Source organism: Rhea pennata, chromosome 2 (genome assembly GCF_028389875.1).
Source record: "Rhea pennata isolate bPtePen1 chromosome 2, bPtePen1.pri, whole genome shotgun sequence".
NCBI lineage: Eukaryota > Metazoa > Chordata > Aves > Rheiformes > Rheidae > Rhea > Rhea pennata.
In genome coordinates, this window is record NC_084664.1 from 150,573,745 (window position 1) to 150,596,904 (window position 23,160).

General features: G+C 42.2%; 1 protein-coding gene across 1 annotated transcript in view; it reads left to right on the forward strand.

Annotated features, from left to right (window-relative positions):
• DEPTOR (DEP domain containing MTOR interacting protein) overlaps positions 1 to 23,160 on the forward strand; it is a 74,271-nt gene continuing 51,111 nt past the window's right edge. Inside the window, exons 1-2 of the mRNA XM_062570574.1 lie at positions 1 to 79; positions 242 to 337. Of these exons, the coding sequence (XP_062426558.1) occupies positions 252 to 337 (86 nt within the window). The 5' untranslated portion in view covers positions 1 to 79; positions 242 to 251. The remainder of the gene's footprint in view (positions 80 to 241; positions 338 to 23,160) is intronic.

Genomic DNA, 23,160 nt, shown 5'->3' on the forward strand with positions numbered 1-23,160 from the left:
CGCTCCCCGCCCGTGACAAGGAGCAGCGGCGCGGGGGGGCGGCGGCGGGGAGCGGCCCGGCCCGGCCCGCCCCGCTCAGGTGAGCGAGAGCGGCGGCGGCGGCGGAGGCGGCCGCTGCCCCCCGCGGAGCCCCGCAGCCGCGGGAGCCGGGCGCCCGCTGCCCGCCGCGGCTGGCAGCCGGCAGCGGCCCGGCGCGGCGGCGCGGCGCGGCGCGGCCGCTGACGGCTGTGTGTGCCCGCAGGCCGGCGGCGATGGAGGAGGGCATGAGCAGCATGCAGCAGAAGGCGGCCGAGCTGGAGCACATGGCCGAGGTCCTGCTCACCGGCGAGCAGCTGCGGTAGGCTCGGGCCCCGCGGCCGGGGCTGGCGGGGTGGCCCGGGGCGGCGGCGGAGCACGGGGGACCGCTAGCGGCACCCGAGGCAGCGCCCCGAAACGCGCTGGCATCTCCGAGGAGAAAAAGCCGCCAGCGGTAAATGCAGCATTTCGGCGAGCGGGAGGCAGAATGCAGCGCGATGCGCCTGCACGGGCACGTCCCAGGCAGCCCCGGCCCCGGCTCCTGCAGTGCCGCAGGACGCTGGCCCCGGCGAGGTCCTCCTTTTTCTCAGGGCTTGCTGTTTTGCATCAGCTGGTCCCAACTTCCCAGCAGATGGAAGGGGATCCCTGCTGTCAGCGCAGCCCTGGGTGACTGGAGTTGTGTGCAGCACAGAAACTGTTAACAAGGATGCCTGACTCAGTTAATCTTTAATTTCTGTCATGTATTTAGTGTACCGTCTGTACCCAGGCAGTGCACATGAGCAAAGACATTTTAAGGCTTTCAGTTTGTTAACCTAACTTCCTATGATTCAGAAAGGAAAAAAAAAAAAAACTATTATTGCTGTTGTGCTGTATACATATCTATGCATGTGCTATATGCATAACTGGAAAGATTATGGAAATACTTTACCAGTAGTTTTTGCTAGAATTTTCTTGGAGCTTTTTGCACAAATACTAGACAAGTGCTTCCAAATGACAGAAATATTGCTTGATTTGGGAGCCGCCATGACCATTGCTAGTACAGGTACTGCCCTGTTATTAGTGACGCCACATGGTAGGAGCCATTGGCCTCTGTGGTGCCAGATATCTGTGTTCGGGTAGGCAGCACTGTTTTCGTGGTGAGGCTCCAGTTGCAGCTCTAAACCAGTATCTGCTCTAATCTTGAGCTTTTTCATAAAAGTAGCCTGGAACTACTGGGTGAAAGGGTGCATGAACATACAGGCAGTCCATCATGGACTTGCTGCTGAGATGTTAGCTGAAGTGTCTGATAAGAACCTGCTGTTTCTACTTTTTTTTCACTAGAAGTTGAATATTCAAAGCTAATACAAAACTGTTATTAAGATCATGCTAAATCATTCTATGTATCTCATAGCCAAATGTAAAAGCAAAAGCTTTGCAATTTTTCGCTAAGGAAAAGCTTGAGAAAACGTCAACAAATTTGGCTCCTGGAATCAGCTAATTAGTATCACAATAAAGAATGACATTTGTAAATAGTCCTTCATATTTATGATGATAATTAAACATGGTGCTATTTTGAGGCAGGATGATCTACAGATACAAAATAATTATTCCTTATTTCATGAAGTTATCTATGGACATTTCCTTTGTGAAGCTGTAGGAAGTGGCCTAGATCTTCTTGGGCTGTGGTTTCACAAGCAGCTCAGCCTGTGTAATGGCTGACTTCTGCTGAGAGGAGCTCTTGCTCCCCGCTTTCATCTCCCTGCACCCTGCTCCTGGCTGTGTAGCCCCATGTCCTCTGTAGCACTAGCTCACATACTTTTGGGGCCTCTCCAAGCAGATTCAGTGTGCCAGTTTGGCAAGAGAGCTTGAATCTAGGGCTATGTTAGTTTCTCTGTAGGGTTGTTGGGATCTCTCCGTTCCCAGAGGGATCTGTTGACTGCCAGAATCCACATAAGGTAAGTGGTGGAAGTGGAGAGGCAACAGCAGGAAGAAGAGGTAATGGCGAGAAAACAGGACTTCTCGTTTTTGGCAGCAGTGAGCTGTTGGATCAGCTGGAAATGTCTTGCAAAACTGTACCCTAAATTGTCTCACTTCCACCAATTCTGTTAGCTTTGTTCTGCTTCTCTGTTGTGGATGTTCTGCGCAAAAGTTTAGTTTTCTCCATTTTTTCAGATAGTAAGAGCTGAAAAATAAATGGTTAAAAAAAAAAAAAGGAAAAAGAAAAAAGAATTGCCGAGAGACAAGCTTTAGCCAATGGGGTATTAGAAGTGCTCCCCCCCCCCCCCCCCCCCCCGGTCCAAGATAAGTGTATCACTGTTAATGCTAAATGAAACCTTAGAGGGTTTTCAGGATCAAAGGCAGGCTATCTCAGAAGCCTTTGGGGCAGGCAAACAGATGATAGAAAACTGGCACACACATGCATTCAAGGAAATGTGCTGTTCTTAGTGATGCTTTGAATGCTAGATAAGGCCTCAGTGGAAATGACATAGCGAGACAGGTGATTACGTATGTGTGTGAGGGAAAGCGGAGATGGGCAGGTGTTACATACTCTGTGATGAAGCTCAGCAGTAAAAGCATAAAATGAAACCATGACGACGGTGTTGCTTCTGCAAAGACAATGAAATGTGGGTATTTGAAGCCCTATTGCACTAGCCCAAATGTATGTCTAAACTCAAATACTTAACAATGCTTGCTTGATTAAAATTCCTTACAAAGTTCTTGTTGCTCAGAGCCCCCCCACACTCCCCATTGCTGCAACCTCTGCATTGCACATGTGGCCTGTTGGACAGGGATCTCTTCATGCAATGAGGGCTGAAGTCCTCCTCTTGGTGAACCTTGGTTTTACACATGGACAGTGCTGTGGTGGGAACGGTGGCTCTGTTCCCCCTTTTCCCACCCAGGCAAGTGCAAACTGGCCAGGAGAGGGAGAAGAGGAGGCTGAAGGAGCTTTTCACTCTCATGTGGCCATGCCTTGGTTGCTTATGAGCTGCATTTCTCCTTTGCAAGGTTGGGAAACCTCTGCTCCCATGTACACTCTGTTGGCCATGGCCACCCTGAGGGAGCTGGGTGCTTTCCCTCTTGTCACTGTGCTTTCTCCCAGCAACTTCAGGCATCAGGACTCTGTGAGAGATAAGGCCATGATGTAAATCCTGGTGCGTAGTGCACGAAGATGGGGCAATTTATGGAAAATAAATAAGACCTTGGGCTATAATTTAGATAATATGCTGATATTTTGGGTCCAGTAGTGTACTTTGCCTCTAAAGTTAGTAGCTAGCTAGGCAGAAACCTACCATTCTTACTTTTGATTAATGGAAACGTAATTTTTGAAGTATAGATTTCAAAAAGTTGCCTCTTGGAAGGACATTTAATTGATCATAAAACAAAGCTGAAGACTTACCTTGACCAAAGCAATGAGTCATGGGAGAGCAGACCCCTTAGCAGCTTCTTGCTGCCATGCAGAAGACTAGGGAGAGCAAGGGAACAACCGGGATCTCGACCCTGCAGCAGCAGGGCTCTCTGGGCACTGACGGCTCTGCAAGGGGCCAAGCCACTCAGAGTCTGGCTGCCCCACAGCGACCCAAAATCCCAGCTCCTCCTTGCTTGGGTGCTGCTCCAGAGGGCCTGCAGCTGCAGGGGGGGAGGTCTGTCTTTCTTTGGAGGATGGCTACAAGCAGAGACTCCATGGGCCATGGGTTGCTCCTGCTGGCATCATTTAGTGACAGGTGATCTTGCCCCTGGCAAGCAAAAGCAGTTTCAGTGGGCATTTCTTTATGTTTTTCTATACTAGCTGTCTGCCTATTATGTAGGTCGGGGCTATCTGATATCTTACTCTTTTACTAACTGCTTCTTGGTGCCAAATTGTTGCTGCAACCTGTTGTATCTTCCAAGAGTCCTTGACTTCTTGCATGAAATGTGCCTAGTCAGTCAGAGAGTCTTTGGGCTTTAGTTGATCAGACAACAATACTAAAAGATCACTTTTTTTTTAAACAGAATTTGTCACTGGGCGTATGATGGTGTTTTCTGGAGTTTGTGTATATTCAGTGACATTTAATGTTTCTTTCTCTGCAAGCTGTTGGATACCTCTTTATCACCAGTCTTTTCAGGAAACATTTTTCCTAATTCACACTGCTGTTAAACAGCTTAGTAAAAAATTAGAAGATCTTTTAGACCCATATTTTTATTAGAATAGCAGAGACAATTCAGCACTTTATTTCATCTTAGGGAAAAAAGAAGCATGTTTCTTAAAGCTTTTTCTCACTTGCTTTCCCTAAGTGACAAAATGCAAGGTACAGTTCAACAGAAATTTGTCTGCCTTACTATCAATGTCTTTATCAAAGAGTTTAATCTTACAAAGGAGGCTTTGTATTGCAAACAGTTATAAATCATGATACTGCAAGAGGAAAAATAAGAACAGTTTTCACTGCTCTTCCAGAGGTCCCACTTCAGGAAGATTATCACTTTAAGAAAACTTCTTAATAACCTGGAATGCATAACTTTCAGAATCATTAACTTTTGAATGGTGATAGCACCTACAGGTCCATAAATTTCAGGCTTTTTCACAGTAGTTGGGTTCAAATGTTCATTGGTATCCTAAGCTACGAAGAACTAATTGCACAGAACAATAACAGTTTCTCAAGAAATGTAATCAAGAGAACCTTAGCATTAATGTATTACTATACTGTAGAGATACATTAACTATATAGTTACATAATTCATTAAATATTATCACTGCATTTAAAACTATATTAACGCTCTAGTGATGCCACACTACAGTGTGTGGACTTACACATTAAAAGGAACATGAGGATTTAAGCTATGGAGTTGTCCAGAGATCTCTTCCTCTAGATTGAGATCTTAACTGGTCTTCAGATATTAAACAAACTTGCATGCAGTTTTTAGAGACAGAATTCATTAAGTTGAGTTTTCATGAGCTGCTTAAGCCAATCTAATGTTGTACTTCTATCTAAAGGGCTAATGTGCCTTTCTACCCCTTGCACCATGTTCTTGCCTCTTCCTTACTTCTCTGCTAGTAATTATGTTTCCATTAGCAAAGAGTTCATTGATTGGGTTGAAAACTAACCCTGAAAGACTTGTTTCCGTTCATCCCGCTGGAGAAAAGAAGTCTGCCTACTTCTTTAAGGCAGATAGGACATCAGGGATTGTGTCATCAGATATTTGTGGAACAAATAGCTCCAGTGCTCTCTGCACAAGTCATTTCACTTTCATTAATTTGTTTCCTAAAATTAAACAACTGAAAAATTGGCAATCTTCTCAGTCAAAATTGCACCAAAATAATACACTGAAAGAAAAGATTTCCAAAGTGGGAGTTGCTAAAGTTGCAAACTGATGTGTTCCAAACCAAAAAGTTTCCTGCTAACTCTATCCTGTTACAATACTTTTAGCTGATGTGCCTTCTCATGTGTTTGTACTAATTATAATGACATCACGTCTCATAAATATGCATATAAGTGCGTGTGTGTGTGTGCATGTATATATATATGTACACATATGTATGTGTGTATGACTTGCAAGTCATAGCTATGACTTGCAGTTTGATTATGAAAGGGGCTGGGAACCTCCAGTTCCCATGCCCTTCAGTAAAATGTATAGTTATTCAGCATTTCTGGAAATCAAGAAATAAGGCTTTTGCTTTGCTCAATTCTTTTCTTTAAGCTACATGTTCTAATGATTTAGTCTTTCCAGTTAGTAGCTTTCCTGAAGTGCAGCTCAGAGATAAATTAGTTAATAGTGCATGTGCAAATAGTATTCACTTTTCCTCTATATACATAACAAGGCGGATATTGTAGGAGTGGTTTGCATTATATATTTTGTGTATTGCATTTCAGATGAAGTGAATTCTTAACCTGGCTCAGATTAGCAGAGATTAGCAGGCAGGCACAGGATACTGCATGTGAGAAGCACATAGAGGAATATTTTTTATTTTATGTTAGAGGAACTGCCCATGAACAGATCTAAAGGAAGCTGTTTGGATACTGATGCTTATGCAGAGAAGGCAGAATTGGTCCGACCCGGGGAGTCTAGCTCTGCTGTGTTTTGCACTCATGCACGCTGTGCTTCTGTGGGGGCGGTGGCCATACACTGGCAACCTGACAGAGAAGTACTCCCATCACTGGTTGCTTTTATTTACTATTTGTGCGATGATAGCACCTAGGAATTTGAGCTATTTATCAAATTCCTGCAGTATGCTCGGTAGAAAAATGAAACTCTTGCAGCACAACTCTTGCACTATGAGCCAGTTGGTTCAGAGTTGCAGCGAGATCTGTTGGAATTTGAATTTCTGGTTTGGGAGATCAGACACAGAGCCCAAAAGCGGCATCCTAAAAATGCAGTGACAAATACCTGTGGTGCGTGGAGAGGCAGAATTTGTACAGTGCAGTGGGGATGGGCAGGGAGCGCTGGCTAAGGTGCTCGGGAAAGTGACTCCTCTTTTCTCCTTCCGAAGTCACATGAGTGGAGTGAGAGACCAAACTGAAACCAGGAGGGAGGTCAACTAGCTTTTACTATTGAATATATGGACAAGGTCTAGGGAGTAGTCTGTGCGCCATATTTTAACTGAGGCATTTCTTAGTTATCTGTAGATTCCAGTACTTTTTACAGTGTGAAATTTAAGAATTTCAGTGCTTTCCACAGTATAAAAATTAAGAACTTAAATGGTGTAGTGACAGCAGCAAAAGAAAGCCTCTTTGCAGTCCAGTGTCTGATTAAGTTCCTCTTTTTGTTCCCATAACTAAGTATCCAGGCACTGAGCATAGGCTTGGTTGGTACCCTGTGGCTTGGGGTCCTCTCTCAGAAGGAGATATCCCCTCCTGCAGCACCAGGCCCCTTCTGCCTTTCTGGCCACTTACTCTGCTTTTAGTAGCCCTGTCTTGCAGCTATGTTGATTCTTTTGCCTCTTTCTCCCTGGCAGAACAGGTTTGTGTGAACATTTTTGCTAGCTGGCAGACACATTTTTTTCTGTCTTCAAGGCAGGAGTTAATAGTCATGTATTCAAAATAAACTTCTGTGGGAAGAGATTAGGCTGGTGAAGAATTGGTGAAGGGGATGAAAGGCTCAGTAAAAAGCAAGAATTAGCAGCTTTTGTACTGGCTTCCTAAGAAGCATACACCCAGTAAAAATGCCACAGAAATTATTAAGGTACAGAAGCAGCTTAAAGAGAAATTACATTAAGTTTCTAAGCTGAGTAATGACAGAGACTGCAAAACTTAAAATCTCAGCAGAAGCACTGGCATTTGTAGAGTGCAGAAGTGTGCACTTCACATTGGTCATGGGTTTTTTTTTTTCTTAAGCAGGAACAGGACATATAAACTATATATTTTAAACCATTAAAAACCACTGGCTTTTAAATACAGCTTAAAACTATTTACGCGTAGTCTCACAAAGATCCTTAGTTACACTGGTATGACTAAGACTACTAGTATTAAAAATAGAATGGAGAGACAGTTTACAAAGGCAGTTTGGCTTAACCAACCAGCAGAAGGAAAACTGAGAGGGGATTTTATAATAGGTTTCATAAATATCAATACAACAGTCATCCTTCCCTTCCCCTTTCCGCTTTCCCCTTTCCCCTTTCCCCTTTCCCCTTTCCCCTTTCCCCTTTCCTTTCCTTTCCTTTTTTTAACAGTTTAGGGATTTGAGCTTTGCCTTGAATCCCACATTTCTCCAGTGGGCTTAAAGAGAAATGACTGTATTGTGATTTTTGTCTCTGTTTCTCACAGCAGCAGAAATAAAGTTGATCTCAGAATTAAAGACAGTTAAAATATTTATACCCAATCAGTCACACACTGCTAGGAAAGTGCTGTGTACCAGCAGTGGAAGTATAACAATGTGCAACCATGCTCCTTTATTTTTGGAAAACTCTGAAGCACTGAGACAGAAAAAGGTTTCATGGAAGCACAGAGAAAGACTCACAGGCTTCCTTGGATTATAGAGATACCTGTGAACTCAAAGGAGTTCAGAGACTAATTGGAGTTAGCCAGCTAGGTGGAAATTTGGTAAGAAACAAGATGGCAGCCTAGAGCGGCAACTGAAAAATGCTGTTATTTGAATTGGTAGAAGATGTGTCACTGACAGCTACCACTTCTGAAGCCCTGTAAGCCTTTGTTTGCAAAAAGAGATGGAGAAGAGAAATAAAGGGATAATTCTAGACCAAAGTTAAATTGAACCTGTTCACCAAAGAAGTAACGTATCATGTTAAAGCCTATTATGTCATGGATTTAGCACAAATAAGCAGTCTGAGTCCTGCTCTACACTCTGGTTTATTCAGTCAGAAAAGGCTGTATAACTTGAGCAAAATGCCTGAGAAAGTTGCAAAGAAGCCAGAGTCCTTATGACATGCACTGTGTTCAGGGAACTGTCGGGCAGAGATATCTGAGCCAAATACAACTTAATCAGCTCCAACACCAAAAGCAGCCCAGCTGTGTCCGTGCAAGCCTAAGACTGAGGAGATGTGTTAATTCATGAGAGGTTTTGTCACAGCCACATTCCTGGGCCACTTGCAGAATGAGCAGGTATCTGCTGCAGACAGCTCTCCACTGCAGGAAGAAGCCATGCCCCCTTGCCCTCCGCCAGTGCGGTGTGCTGGGGCAGTCCACCACTGATAGGGTTGTAAAATGCTTTCAAAGCAGTTATTTCTGCTGAAATTTTATCCCCGCTCCTCAGGAAATGGTTGTCAGTAGATCTGCTTCCCGTTACGTCCGTGTCTCTGTCCCTCGGCCTGGCTGTTCCTTCGAAATGCTGTTGTGAAGGGAGCCAGGTGGGCTTGAGGGCAGAAGAGTGGAGAGCAGCTGATGGTTTTGAAGGCCACAGTTTGGCTAAAACGTCAAGCTAGTCCTACCAATGGAAGAAGCAGTCCTCTCTGCTGTGCACCCCCAAACCCACGTGTTTCCACCTGCTGATCCCTCCTGTGTGCTGATCCCACTCTGTGAGCTTCCCCTTCCTTTGGACTGCCAGAGGCGTCTGTGGGGACCTTGCGGTTTTTGGGTTTGGGGAAGTGATCTGGCAGGACTTGGTGATGGATGATATTTCAGTTGGGTCAGTTTTACAAACCAATTTACCGCATGACCACTTAAAGGCTTTCAGCAGTGCAGTGCAGGCGGGGGAACGGGGACCGTGCCGGCTTATGCCATTGCACTGAGGTGCAGTTTGAGTCTGTGGTTTTCTGATACGGTGGCTCTAACTGCAGGCTGCTCCCTCCTGCTTTTCACACTTCGTTTGCATTTTGCACTGGCATTCCTTCTGGACACACACCCTTTGGTCTGTCTCATCAGTGGGCAGCCAAAAGCCACGTGCTGTTGGTCTTTAGTACAGAGAACAAAAAACCAATTTATAGTGAGAAACCCCAAGATTACATCCCAGATTGTAGCAAGGCACTATATGGAGGATGAAAAGATGGCCTTGCTCCCAAATTGTTTATAGTCTAGTTGTAAAACAGAGAGATAGAAAATGGATACAGGCAGACACAGAAGTAACATGACTGTTTTGAAACAGTACTAGTCTCTGTGACAGAAGTGCAGCTTCAGCACATCTGCTTAATTATCAAGATTTTTTTGGTAGAGAATATAAGAGTGCTGCACAGGATTTGAGTGACTACGTGCTGATAAGTCTGTGGGTGTTTTCATGAACATCCCTCCTGCATGCTCAGGCAGCAAGCACAAAGCTGCCTGCTTGAAGATTTGAAACCAAATGGCCCACCTGGACCTAAATGGCCAGTCACAGGAAAAGCCAACACCTCTTGAGAAAGGATGATAGCAAACGTGGGAGATGGTTATTGGGAAGCCTGAAAGTGAAGATAAGCACAGTAATACTGTGTTTGATGTGATGGAAGAGGGGGAGGCAGTGGAAGGAATCAGGGAAAAGGGCAACATGATTGAGATCAAGAGCCAAAAGAATTGTCTTTCCAGGAGTGTTCTAGATAGATAAGAGGCAGACACAGCTTTGTTTGTCAAGGCCAGAGCATGGAAGAAGCCTTGAGGTGTAAGATACAGGAGAAGGAAGACTTGGAACAGAATTAGAACTTTCTGGGGGAGAAGTACAGCTGTCTTGAGAGGTGCGTTGCAGGAGGAGTTTGCATAGACCAAAGTTCTTCTGCTGATAAGCAGCGTTAATACTATCATAACATCCTTTATGGATGTTACACAATCTACATGGTTTGGGCAAATTCTTCCTTCTCCTAGAAATACATCTGCAGTTAAGGCCTTTGACCTTTAAATGTGTTTTTTTATATGGGTTTATTTCATTGATCTTCATGTTAAGGATTATAGCTAGCACTGGGGTATTGCCATACTGTTTCCATTATTGTTCAGCTGAACTGTTGTGCGATCTGTTGTCTCTGTGTTCGCGCCACTTTCTTGCATGTTGGACCAAATGAGTTTATTGGCAGGAGTTAAAAGAAGTGTTCATGTATTGTATCTGCTGCTCTTCACATTGTTCCTTATGTCTTCAAAGCACTTGGGCTGTGTAAAGCAGGCCTGTGGGTGCCTTTGTGTTTTCACAACCCATTCTCAGCTCTGACGTAACAGGCAAACTGAACTCAAGGCATAATTGTCATACGGTCCATAAAAACAATGGCTTTTAATTTAATTCAAATGAATGCTGCAGAATATTCAGAAGAAGCTGAAGTTGTGAGTGCTTGTCTGTGGAATCAGAGTCCAGCACTTAAATTCATACACTTTGGAAAGGGAATCTGACAGCGCATAGCCATCACATCACTCAAAGTTAGGACTGTAAATGAGTCCTGAAAAGGTATTAGCTAAGCATTATTTATAGCACTAATTGTCAGTATATAGAATAATTTCCTTTCATTTCTTACAAAAAAAGATCCTTCTCTTGATAATCATACATCCTTTTCTGCAGTAATTGTGTGGCTTAGAGATCAGGATGATATAACAGAAAGCTGTTAATTGTTTCCTGATGCTCAGGATGTAATTAACTTACACTTTCTTCTAGCTAAAATTAATTTATTTTTAGAACAACTCCCAGCTTAAACTGCTGTTTGGCCAGTGCAAATAGAGGAAGATTATGATGTGAAGAAGCTAAAAGTAGCATAAACATGTAAAAATCCCTAAAGAAATTGTACAAATACCATTTTGAGAATAATTTGCGGCTAGAAGCTTAAAGAAATGTCATGGATAATGAAAGTATTTTCAAAATTAACATCATTTGTGTCATACAAACACAGACCTTTGGAGTCTTTTGGGAAATGGTAGAAAGAGACGAGGTTAAATTAATAAGTAGATCTTTGTGCCCTTTATGTTCAGAAAAATCTTTTTTTTTTTTTTTTTTTTTTTTTTTTTCCCGTAACAGGAAGCATTGGGATCATACTGCTGCTTGTCTAATTAGAAGAGATGATGAAAATAGGTTCTGGAAAGTACACTGAACAAAAGAAAGAAAAAAAGGCTTATTAAACATTTATTATCTAAACCTTGATTTGTACAAAATTATGCATTCATCTAAATAAACAGTAAAAGGGTGTTGTGGTACAAGATCAAATTCAGCACTTGTCTGCACCTAAGTCTAGCACTTAGACTGCACCTGGAATACTGTGCCAAGTTTTCTGCTCACCAGCACAAGAAAGGCCCTGGCATACTGAAGCAAGTCCCATAGAGGACCCCACAGATGATGCTGAGGCTAGAGCACATTATGTACATGCCCAGGGCTGGATTTGTTCAGCCCAGAGAAGAGAAGGATCAGGGGATCTTACTGCTGTCTACAGCTACTTAAATGGGAGAGTGTAGAGAAGACAAGGCAAGACTCATCTCAAAGGTGCACAGAGATAGGACAAGAGGCAGTGAGCACAAGTTGCAAGGGAATTTCTGGTTAGATGTTAGGAAACGGTTTTTCACAATGAAGGTGATCAAAAACTGGAACAAGTGCCCAGAGAAGCTGGGGGTTTCTGCCCTTTGAGATATTCATATCTTGACTGGATGCCCTGAATAACCTGCTCTACCTGGACCTGCTTTGAGTGAAGATTGGGCCAGATGACCTCTAGGCATCCCTTTCAACTCAAATTACTCTTAGGTCTCATGGAGGCATGGCGTGATGTCTTGTTCATTTAGTTGTAGTGGCTGATATTATCACTGGTTTGTCACTAGCTAATAACGAGGGATTATCATCCACTCAGTCCTGTTGTGGGAAGACTTGTGTGAATATTTCCTAAGGCACTTGAGTGCAGACTCAGCTGGGCTGGTTTGTATAGCTGATGCATTGGTTGGCAGTACCACTCATTTCACATTGTCCAGCTTTTCAAGCAAATTTAAGAACTAGAAATGCATCCGTTTCCGAATGAAAGCCCAAGAACATTTGAAATCTTTTGATTTCAAAACCTCGATCTTTACAAAGAAAGTAAAGGGCAAGAGCATGCTTCCCTTAACTACACTATCTTAATCTGGGCTATAATTTTACCCTAGCTCATTGAGAATCATGAAATGCCAACATTGTAACTCATCCCAGCACCCAAAGTACATGCAGTTCAATTTCTTAAGAACTTGGAGGGCAGAAACCAAAGTGGACATATTTTGAATGTGGTGGTTTTATGTCAGTCCTTAAGGGATCTGAATAGGGAAACAGTTGGGGGAAGCATGTGGAGTAATACACATTGGAAGGCCAGCAGGTCACATTAGTGCCAGAAATCATGCTGCCTGGCAGTGTAATGCTGGCGTTATGCAGGAGAACAGTTACCTTGGTGCAAGCCACCTGCTCCTCCGTTCTCACTGCCTGCACATTGATGGGACAAATAGATTGAGTGCTCTCTGAGCATCACACACAGACTTTGTGCACGACAGGCCCAGTTTGTATGTTTGTTTGTGTGCATAAGTGTCTCTCTTAGTCCTGCAGCTCTGACTTTGCACATTGAAAGTGGATTTTCAGTCTCCCATTGAGGGAAATAAGATGTTAGAACTGTTAAAACTTTCATTCTGTGGAGTGGCATGTCTCATCAGATAATCTTTTTGGAAGGTAAAGAGGATTCCCTTGCTTTTAAAAATGTGACAAAGGTAAACAAATAAGGCATTTGCCCTTTTATTATGTTGCCTTTGTTAAATAATATTTCTCTCAACAAGTGCAAAGCAATGAGATTTGTTGCTTTTCCTTTGTGCCATTGTGCTTTATTACAATGCAGCAAAGTCTAGATCCTTTAAAAATGTCTCATGGTGGGGCAGTATCTAATCATTTTATGATTTCAATAAAGTGCTATACTTTGGACCTACCATAATGATTCAAATAGTGGTTTTTGAACGATAGTTGCTTGCATTCACTTTGGCCAAAGAGCGGCTGGATCTCCTCCAAACTAATATATTAAGAATTTCCCATGACTTTTTGTGTTAAGTCTGTAAATCAAAACCAGCTGAAACAATGTATTTTACATAATTTCACATAAAATATGTTTGTGCTTCATGTCAATTTCTTTTCTGATGAATATGGAACATCTGAGTTTATATGAGGCCAGTAGTAACAGTACTCTTGGGAAACACATTACTCGGGCAAAGAGGGGAGGGAGAAGCGGTTGCATAAACCACTTAGGAGAAACACAGTAAACATGGAGAGAAAAATGTGCTTGAACATACAGTGGCTGAGCTGAGCTCCCAGTGGACTGGCATTGTGACACTTTGCTTACAGGCTGCAGTGTGCACATGGTATCTTTTCTTGTAAAAAATCAGTATTCCACCTCAGAAAATGAGGTGACCTGTGGAAACATAGACCTATGGAAACAGTCAGAGACACATTTTGGACACTTCATCAACGACTGTGTGTGTTCAGTGGCCACAAACCTTTTGCAACAAATATGAAGGAAGATACCTTCAGTGGTAGCTTCAGCAGTTAATATAGGCACAGCCTGCTTACACATGGACTCTGTTCAGAAAATACATTGTAATTACATTCAAATGAAGAACTAGTTGCTAACATTTATCCTGTGCTTAGATAGCCAAGGCTAGGAATAGACTGAACCATGGCATGTTCTTTAGCATGCCTCCACGTGTCTAGGTAGCCATGGCATGAAATGAAGTAGTACAGCTGCCTAGCTGTGGTCATTCACACGGTCTAAAGAGCAGCCATATGCCAGCTGCCTGCAGAGCCTACCTTGCTTCATGACAGGTGATGGCAAGACACTTTCAGCTCTTGTCTTGTTGCCCATCTAAAACCTTCCCAAAGTATCCATGCAACATATGTTTCAAATTCAAGTTCAGGCCTGACCCAGAGACTGAAGCATGTTGTAAACAGAACTGTATTGTTCTAATCTAATTCTACTGCAAAGTAAAAGCAAAGCTGATGCTGTTGCTTAATGAAGAAGGATCAGGGTACATACTCTGACTTATTAAAGCAATAGTAAGTCATGGTTTGAATTTACTGTCAGAGCACATAAATACCTGTTCACTGAGCTTTCTGTGTGCATATAGGGATAATTTTACCAAGAATGAGAGATGGCAAACACATGGACCAACAATGGGCTCAAGCTATGCAGGAAAGCAGGCAGAACTTCTGTGGGCTCCATTTTTTTCTTTATTTATTATTTTAAAAGAAAATTCCCATTTAATTTAGAGAGCAGAAGAAAAGGGTTTCTGCAATGTTTATCTTTTCAAAGCTTATCTACTTGTGAATGTCTAACAAGGCCTAATCAAACAAGACAAGATCCTTGATAGCATACTGACAGAAGGCCTATTCATAAAAAGCGGTTATGCAGAAGCTGTGTATCTGTTCATATCATGTATCGGGCATTGGAAAATGCTGAGCTCAACCAAAGAAGCCATCCCCAGGCTAAAGTTTTGCAAATGTAAAAGCCTTTAAATAGATTTAATCCTTAGCTAGAGTCTTTATTAATACATCTTCCTCAGTGATGAAGTTCTTCATTAACCTATAAGAATTTAAGCATGTAAGTAACTTCATGCTATTGAGTAATCCTTCTAAATTCATATACACGTAATTACCTACATCTTATAGAATCATAGAATCCGTAAGGTTGGAAGGGACCTCTGGAGATCATCTAGTCCAACCTCCCTGCTCAGCAGGGTCACCTAGAGCATGTTAGACAGGGTTGCATCCAGGCAGGCCTTGAAGATCTCCAGAGAAGGAGACTCCACAACCTCTCTGGGCAACCTGTGCCAGGGCTCCGTCACTCTCACAGGGAAGAAATTCCCCCTCACGTTCAGGCAGAACTTCCTGTGCTTCAATTTCTGCCCATTGCCTCTTGTCCTGTCACATGGAACAACTGAAAAGAGTTTGTCCCCGTCCCCTTGATACCCTCCCTTCAGGTACTTGTACACATTGATAAGATCCCCCCTCAGTCTTCTCTTCCCCAGGCTGAAGAGGCCCAGCTCTCGCAGCCGTTCCTCATAGGGCAGGTGCTCCAGCCCTCGGATCATCTTTGTAGCCCTGCATTGGACTCTCTCCAGTAGCTCCATGTCTCTCCTGTACTGGGGAGCCACAGGACTCGAGATGAGACCTCCTCAGGGCTGAGTAGAGGTGGAGGATCACCTCCCTCGACCTGCTGGCAACACTCTTCCCAATGCACCCCAGGATACCATTGGCCTTCTTGGCCTCAAGGGCACATTGCTGGCTCATGGTCAACTTGTCATCCACCAGCACTCCCAGGTCCTTCTCTGCAGAGCTGCTCTCCAGAAGGTCAGCCCCCAGCTTGTACTGCTGCTGAGGGTTATTCTTCCCTAGGTGCAGGACTCTGCACTTGCCCTTGTTTGTATGGCTTACATAAAGATGGATTTAAAGCAGATAGGATGGTGCTTTGTCTTTAAAGCATCTGTGGCAGAGAGCAATCATTTCTGAGTTTAAAAGATGAATACAATAATCATAGAATCATAGAAATGTTGAGTAAAATCTCTGTTCCCATTTAGCATAGATGCATTTGGAAATCATTTAATGTAGTTTGGGGCAATCAGTAACTTTCCAAGATACTCATTTTCTCTGTAGATGGTGATCTATTTCTTCTTTTTCATCTGGCACTTGAAATGAAACCTTATTGGATTTACAGGTCCCTCTTTAAGAAAAACATACATAATTTAACAGAATATTAATTGGAATTGGAATTGGAATTTGTGGCCTCCAGCTGACTGTGAAGGTCATACTGGCTTATATGGTACGGTCAAAGCAACATTTTTCTTAAGCAAACGTGACAACTTCAGGGAACTGAAAGGGCTATAGTCTGTTTTGGCTTCTGTCTCATTTTGATTTATGTTTTTTAGTAATTACATACTTTATTTTATTTGAATAAATAACATTTAAAAAATCATATATCACTCTATAAAATGAGCTCTCAGATGAGGGGCTGGAAGATTCATACAAACCAGCGACTTGGGCCTGGCCTGGATGAGTGGAGGCAGGAAACCCAGCTGAAGTGCAGACGTGCAGAGACTTCATCCAAAGGTGAAATGCAGTGTTGGGTCGTGGAGCTTGCAGAGTGATCCTCTGCCCTTACAGTCCCTCCTGATGTCTATGCTATGATTTAGCAAGGATGCAAACCTGTGCTTTGGCCTCTGCATGCGCTGCTAGCGTAGATAGGGACTAGATGGGGGGTTTCAGAGCAGAACCCCAGCTATTTTTCAATGCTCTTGTGTATCACAAAGGATATAGGATTTCACTCAGTTATTCCAGTACTGAAGGAGAATATACCAGTGGTGTTCTCGTGTTGACTGGAAGAAAATGACAGGCCAGGGAAGTACCTGTCCCTCCAATCAGGCACGTTATTGTAAGGAATAGTGTGAACTTGCACAGTAAAAATTAAAAGCAAGTGATACTCTATTGCAGAAGGAAGGAAGCAGTCTCACAAATAGGACCTTCCTTGTCATGCTTACAGCTTCTGTGTTTTGGCAGGCATGTGAAGAAGGCACATGTCAGACTTAGGTGGAAGAAATGCACTCTAGAACAAAACTCTCAAATGTGACCTGTTTATACCTTAAAACCAAGAAAACACATTTTTGTGATTTATATATGATTATATACCCCATAATATTTGTTCCATGTATATAGGTTACCTTAATCCATTGATTAACATCATTGCATTCGCATCATTTCAACATTAACAATGGAATTAAGATTGTATAGTACGTTAGCAGCATTTGACTTTGTAGTTACATTAAATGTTTGGTGTCAATGGAGCCTGACTCCGCTCTATCTTACAGATATATTTTTTTAATACTAAAACACTTTTAGAACCTCCTGCATACACACATCAAATTGCACATTTAGAAATTAATGCAGTACAAGGTTAATTGCATTTATTAGTCCATTAACAGAAACCATATGTCCTTTCTAATGTGTAAGAGAAACCCCTCTGATGCATGTACCTTTGTCTCATGTGGAAACTAATAGAACTTTTAGTGAATCCTTTCTTAGATGGCTTCACTTTGTATATCTGTATAACCACGTTCACTGAAAGCCTTAATAAAAACAGCAAATGACTTAATATAGGCAACACTGCGAGCTCTCTCTCTCTCTTTTTTTTTTTTCAGTTGACACAAAACAGGACTTTAGGAAGACAATGAGTCCTGATGTAGTGCATTTAAAAGCCAGATTGATAATCTTTACTCCTTGTAGTTCTCCCAGGGTTGTTCACAGAAATCATTGTAACTCATGTAATTATAAAACATGGGACTGGAACAGTTCTCCTGCAGAAGCTATATCACATAGCTCCTTTAATGCATTTACCACACTTATCTAAATGCTAGGTAAGTTCTTACCTCAACTAACAATTTCAAACTTTTACTCCAGAACTTTGTCTGATTTTTAGCTTAGAATTCCTCAAACTACCATCACTTAAATAGCTTTTCTTGCCCTCTGCTGTTTACTCACCTGAAACAACAGTTATGTTCCTCTTGCTTTCTGTTTTCATCGGGCTAGACTAGCCAGTATCTTTTCCTCTCTGCTCAAGAGACTGGCTTGTCATTTCTCATACTGGTGTAGCACTTCTTCACTTTGTCTCTCTGAGTTTGTCCTTATCTTTCATGGATGAGGATGGCATGAACACCATGACATGAGGTCTTGCCAGTGTCATAGACAATGGCAAGAATCATTCCCTATCATTACTGGAAACAACCAAAGGTTGCCTTTCGTTTTTGTGTGGTCTCCAGACATCAATGGCTTATAGTCAGTGAAAGTCCAGCTACTGCATATTCAGTTATTTTTTACTCTCTGTTGCTTTCATCCTCTAAGTTTACAGGTTTTAGCAGAGCTTTTTGTTGTTAGCACATGATCTTGCATTTTATAGTCTTACCTTTTCTTTCATTTCTGTTTTTGCAAACATGCAGAGATCATCCAGTTACAGTTTAACCATTGCTAGGTAATCCAATCCAAAGGATCTTCACTTTAAGTGTTTAAAAATTTGCATCAGTTCCAATTTGATTGGATCCACTAGTTAAGTGTTCAGCCACTGGATTTTAGCAGACCTCTGCAAGACAGTAGAAAGTACTCCCCTGAATCATGTCTTCTGTCAGTGCAATAACCTGTAGATTGCAATGCTGGCAGCCATAGGAGGTAAAAAGCATGAACCAGTACCAATATATAGTAAGGTTATTTTGCTACACACAGCTCAAGAGTGGAGCAAGGACGCACACAGCTTTCTTTTGAGCCTGTGGTGGCTAGGTTGTAAGGGACATCAGCCCATTGCGCTATGTGCTCCTCAACCCTTTGGGACACTAGGTGCCTCCACAGAGGCAGACCTGTAGCCAGGCAGCCCCTTCCCTCTTTCTCATGCTGTCTCTCCAGCTTTTTGGGTGGCAGCGACAACAGTAACAGCTGTGGTGGTAGAACTTGTTCTATTTAACCTGTATTTACCCAATTTGGCATTTCAAAGGAACATTCACCTCTCCTTTCCATGTGTCCTTACACAAATCACACTGCTTTTTCACAGGCCTCCCTAACACTGCCCCTTCCTCAGTTTCCTATGTATAAAATACTTCCTTTATTGAGACTGATTTTTTGGCATAAGTCCGTGAGAGCTGACAGGTTTTTGACTACTATGTTAATCCAGCCAAGTGGTGTCTGTAACAACATTTGTTCTATGTTTTCTGATCTGCACTTTGAAGTTACAGTGGTTTTCTCCTTGGTTATGATAGAAGTCTTTCATTTAGATTTATGATGGTGTGTTCTTCCTTCCACAGAGGACATCAGTCCCAATGTATTCTGAAATACAGGAAATGCCATTTAAACAAAAACATAAGAAACAACTTTTTTACTCCAAGGATGGCCATACAATGGTACAGGTTACCCAAAGAGGTTGTGGAGGCTCCATCCTTGGAGATGCTCAAAACCTGACTGGACGTGGTCCTGAGTAACCTGTTCTAGCAGACCCTGCTTGAACAGCGGGGTTGGACTAGACAATTTGCAGAGGTGCCTGCCAACTTCAGCTACTCTGTGATTCTGTGATTCATTGATCTGGTAAGCAGAAGAATATCTTTGCAATGGAGTTGCAGAAAAATAATTAATTCTAAATGATGGACATGAGCAAAGACAGCTTGTTCTTCAATGAAAAGGAAACCTTTTTAGGATGCACATAGTAATATGACATAGACCTTGACATGAATGCGTTCATTCCAAGCTTGCATGCATCCCAGCTTGTCCATATATGAGTGAGAAACACAATTATATGTGACTTGCTTATAGGGGAGGAAACTGTGGGTTTTCTAGTTCTCATTGCTTCAGCACAGAAACCAAATGACTAGAACTGAACAGGCAGACTTCCACTTTCCTTATGACTGCGGGCAGGTAAAACAATCACTTGCCTTCATTTTATATTTTCTGCTTTGTAAAACCTAGTTCTACAGTTTTTATGCTTTCCAGTGAGACCTAAGTGGTGAAGGTTAAAGTGTGCAGGCAGTTAGAAGTATTCATTCATGTTTGTACGTGTTTAGATGAAAAGTAAAATGAAAGTGAAATGACTTGACCAGCAGAGAGATTATCAGCTTTCACAGCTTTTCACAGCTAGGTGGACATGAGGAGAAAGTATAGTTAAGAATTGCAGTCCTACAAGATATTGAGTGTTCCTGCTTCTCTGAGAAGAGAGGTGAACAAGTACTACTTTGATTTGGTGATACTGTTATGATATGCTGCTCAGGAGTATATCACAGTGGAAAGAGAAAAGTGGAGGGAAGTCAGCAGAAGTCCAGTGTATACCGTACCTCCCCAATGGGGTCAAACTCTAGAAAAAGGCCTGCCTAAAATATTCCCAAACTTGATATCAAAGTCATCTAAAGACCCTATTTATGTTCATTGCTTTAACAGATTGACACTATTATGATGAAGTGTTTTAGATGAAGACTGAATACAGGCTCAGACTGCACACCTTTGGGTTTAAAAATCCAAACCTCAGTGTTGTAATTGGTCTCTGGTTTCATGGCAGATTGGTACAAACACAGCAATCTAGTTCCTTGAGCAGCCTGGAGTGATCCCAATGGAAGCTGCAGGTCTGGATCTTGGACTTAATTTGTCTCTAATTGCATGCTAGGCCCTGGCCATGTACATATCTGCTCCCAGAGCTTGCTTTTACCCCACCAACATTAGTAAGGCATTCAGGGAAGTCTCTCTGCATGCTCAATTGCACAATCACTGACCTTGTTACCTTCTGAACTTACAGATAAGATGTAGAGAAGAACTTAATAAAGGAGGCAGTCACAGTGTTTTATTTCAAGACACAGTAGCCTTGGTGCATTGTAGCTTCTTTGAAAGCTTTGGGCTCACAGTTGTCTGCGTCCTTTGTGTGCCAGTACACTGGTTATGTGCGATCTCTAGCTGACTCCTTTTGGCACCTTCCTCTTATATTGGCTATGTGGTTACAGGCAAAACCCAGAAATCCGTGTGAGGACGAGACGCAGGGATGGAACAGTTTGAAGACACCCTCTGTAACCCTCATCCAGCTGGTAGAATTCCTTCTCTGCCACATACACCAGCACAGAGATATCTTCATCCTTTTTTTGCAGTATGACCCCATGTTTTACAGAGTATTTTAGCTCCCGTGAATAAGAAGAACTAAATGACGGCAGAGCTGAAGCATAAATAGAAAGAGGAACAGGCAACCACTAGCCGCTGACATTTCAGTCGAGGGTTGGCAAGCCTCTCTGGAAATGCTTGTCCCAGCAGTGCACATTGCATTTGCATAGTACCTTCGTGATCGCTTCTCTGTACAAAGTTTATATCATCACTGACATTTTTTTTTTGCTGACAATGAAGAGGCAGAACTTTAATTTGAAGCAATTTATTATACTTAGGTATCTCATGTAGTTCTGCATTCTCCTGTATGTTTATGTACACCAAAACACCAACATATACTCCCGTATTTTTTATTGTATTATGTCTGCAGCTGAGCTGTGAATTTTAAATATCAGTGGGACTTACGCTTCTAAGTCACTAAGACACTTTTAAAAATGCCAGCTTTACTAAGCACCTACTGTGCTGTAGACAGATCAGATGCTGCTATTTATATACTCCTTGGTATATATTCTATCAACCAAACTTTGTGACTTCTAGGAAGGCACAAGCCTTTTCTCCCTTCTGGTTTTTAATTGGAAAGGGGTAATTCTACCTACCAGTGGAACACCTTAGTTGTAATTTGAGAATAAATATGAAAATATTGTGCTCTTTAGCCACCGTAAATTGTTCTTATCTTTCCAGTAGTTCCTGCTGTTTGGGCAATATACATGTTTTTAGTCCATATATCCCTGTGACAAAGGAGGATTGTGACTTGCTTTATTTGGATGTAAGTAAATCCTTCCCTGACAGAAATTCCAAGTATGTGAAATGTGTGAATGAATATGAAGATGGCAGAAACCATCTGCAATGTTTTCTGCCTCGGCATTTCACTATTAACTTTTAAAGGCTCGAGTGTAGCTTTGTTCAGAGTTTACCTTAAGGTCATAAAATCTTAGAAGTTAAATGATGAGTAACATGCGCTGTCCTGCCCTAAGTGCATCTTCAGATTTTTCTCCCAGGCCCTCTATTCAGATCCTGATCCTGCAGATAGGCAGGAATCTGAGCATGTCAGCGTTGTCCCATCTGTAAGTGGGAATGTCCCAGAGCCCATGTAAGGGTTAAATATTCCCAGATGTGAAATGGCAGGATCACTTGCGAGCTGAAGGAAGGTGGCCAGGGCCACCTTAAATTCTCTCTTCATTGAAGTTTTCTTTTCTCGTTTAAAAATAATAAAAAAAGCACTTCCCTAATGATATATTCTGTGTGTGTGCATGTAAGATTGCTTCAGGAAGGGATCTGACTGTTTAAGGGAAGCAAATGAGTGTGAGCGCAATATGTGAGTCTGCATACTATATTGTCTATCAAGTGTCAGAACCAAACTGTTCCCTCCACATTTTTTCTGAGCTTTGCTAGGATAAATTTAGGGACAGTATGGGATGTACTACTGAATGACAGATAAAATTTTCAGAAATTTACAAAGAAAAGAAGTCTTTCTTTTGTGTTTTGATGCTTAGATGGACTGGATGGCATTTGGCAAGTTATGTGTTCGTCAAAAACAAACTACTAGACTTAATAGAAAGAAGTAACCAGGTGAAATATTTGGACCATGGTCCAGTTAATGACATCATTATTGTCTTCATCTGGCATATTTGCCTTTTATATGCTTTAGAAGAAAATTTAGACTCCTGTGCAGCTGCTGCCTTTGCAAAATCCTTACCAGCTGATTCAAAGAAAGGTGCAAGAAACTTCTAGATATATAATTTCCATAACAGAAAACATAAAGTAAGCGTTAGGTAGCTGAGAGAGCTCTTTCTTCCTGAGTTAGTGCCTAACTTGGTTTCTTAAGCAAAGTTTTTTTTTATTTTTCCTTTATCATAGCTTTTCTGACAGTTGGTATAGAAAACACCTAACAGCTTCTCTTCAAATAGTGTTGTTCCTGATGAACTCTGAATACAATTTACTGTGAAATAGGAGCGCATTGTTCTGGAGCGCATAGTGCCATGTCCGTGCACTTTTATTTGGAGAAAGAGTTTGTACATGTTGTTAATTAGGAACAACTCCTGTTTAGACAAGCCCCCAAGAAAACTGTTCCAGCATGCATGCATGCAAATACAGACTGCCTTTATTTGCTGTAAGCAGGAATGTGAGCCATGGATATCAATTTGTAAATATTAGAGGGTCACACATGCCTGTGCCAGGAAATCACTCAAATGCTTTAGCTCTCATGTTGTTTTCTCCAGG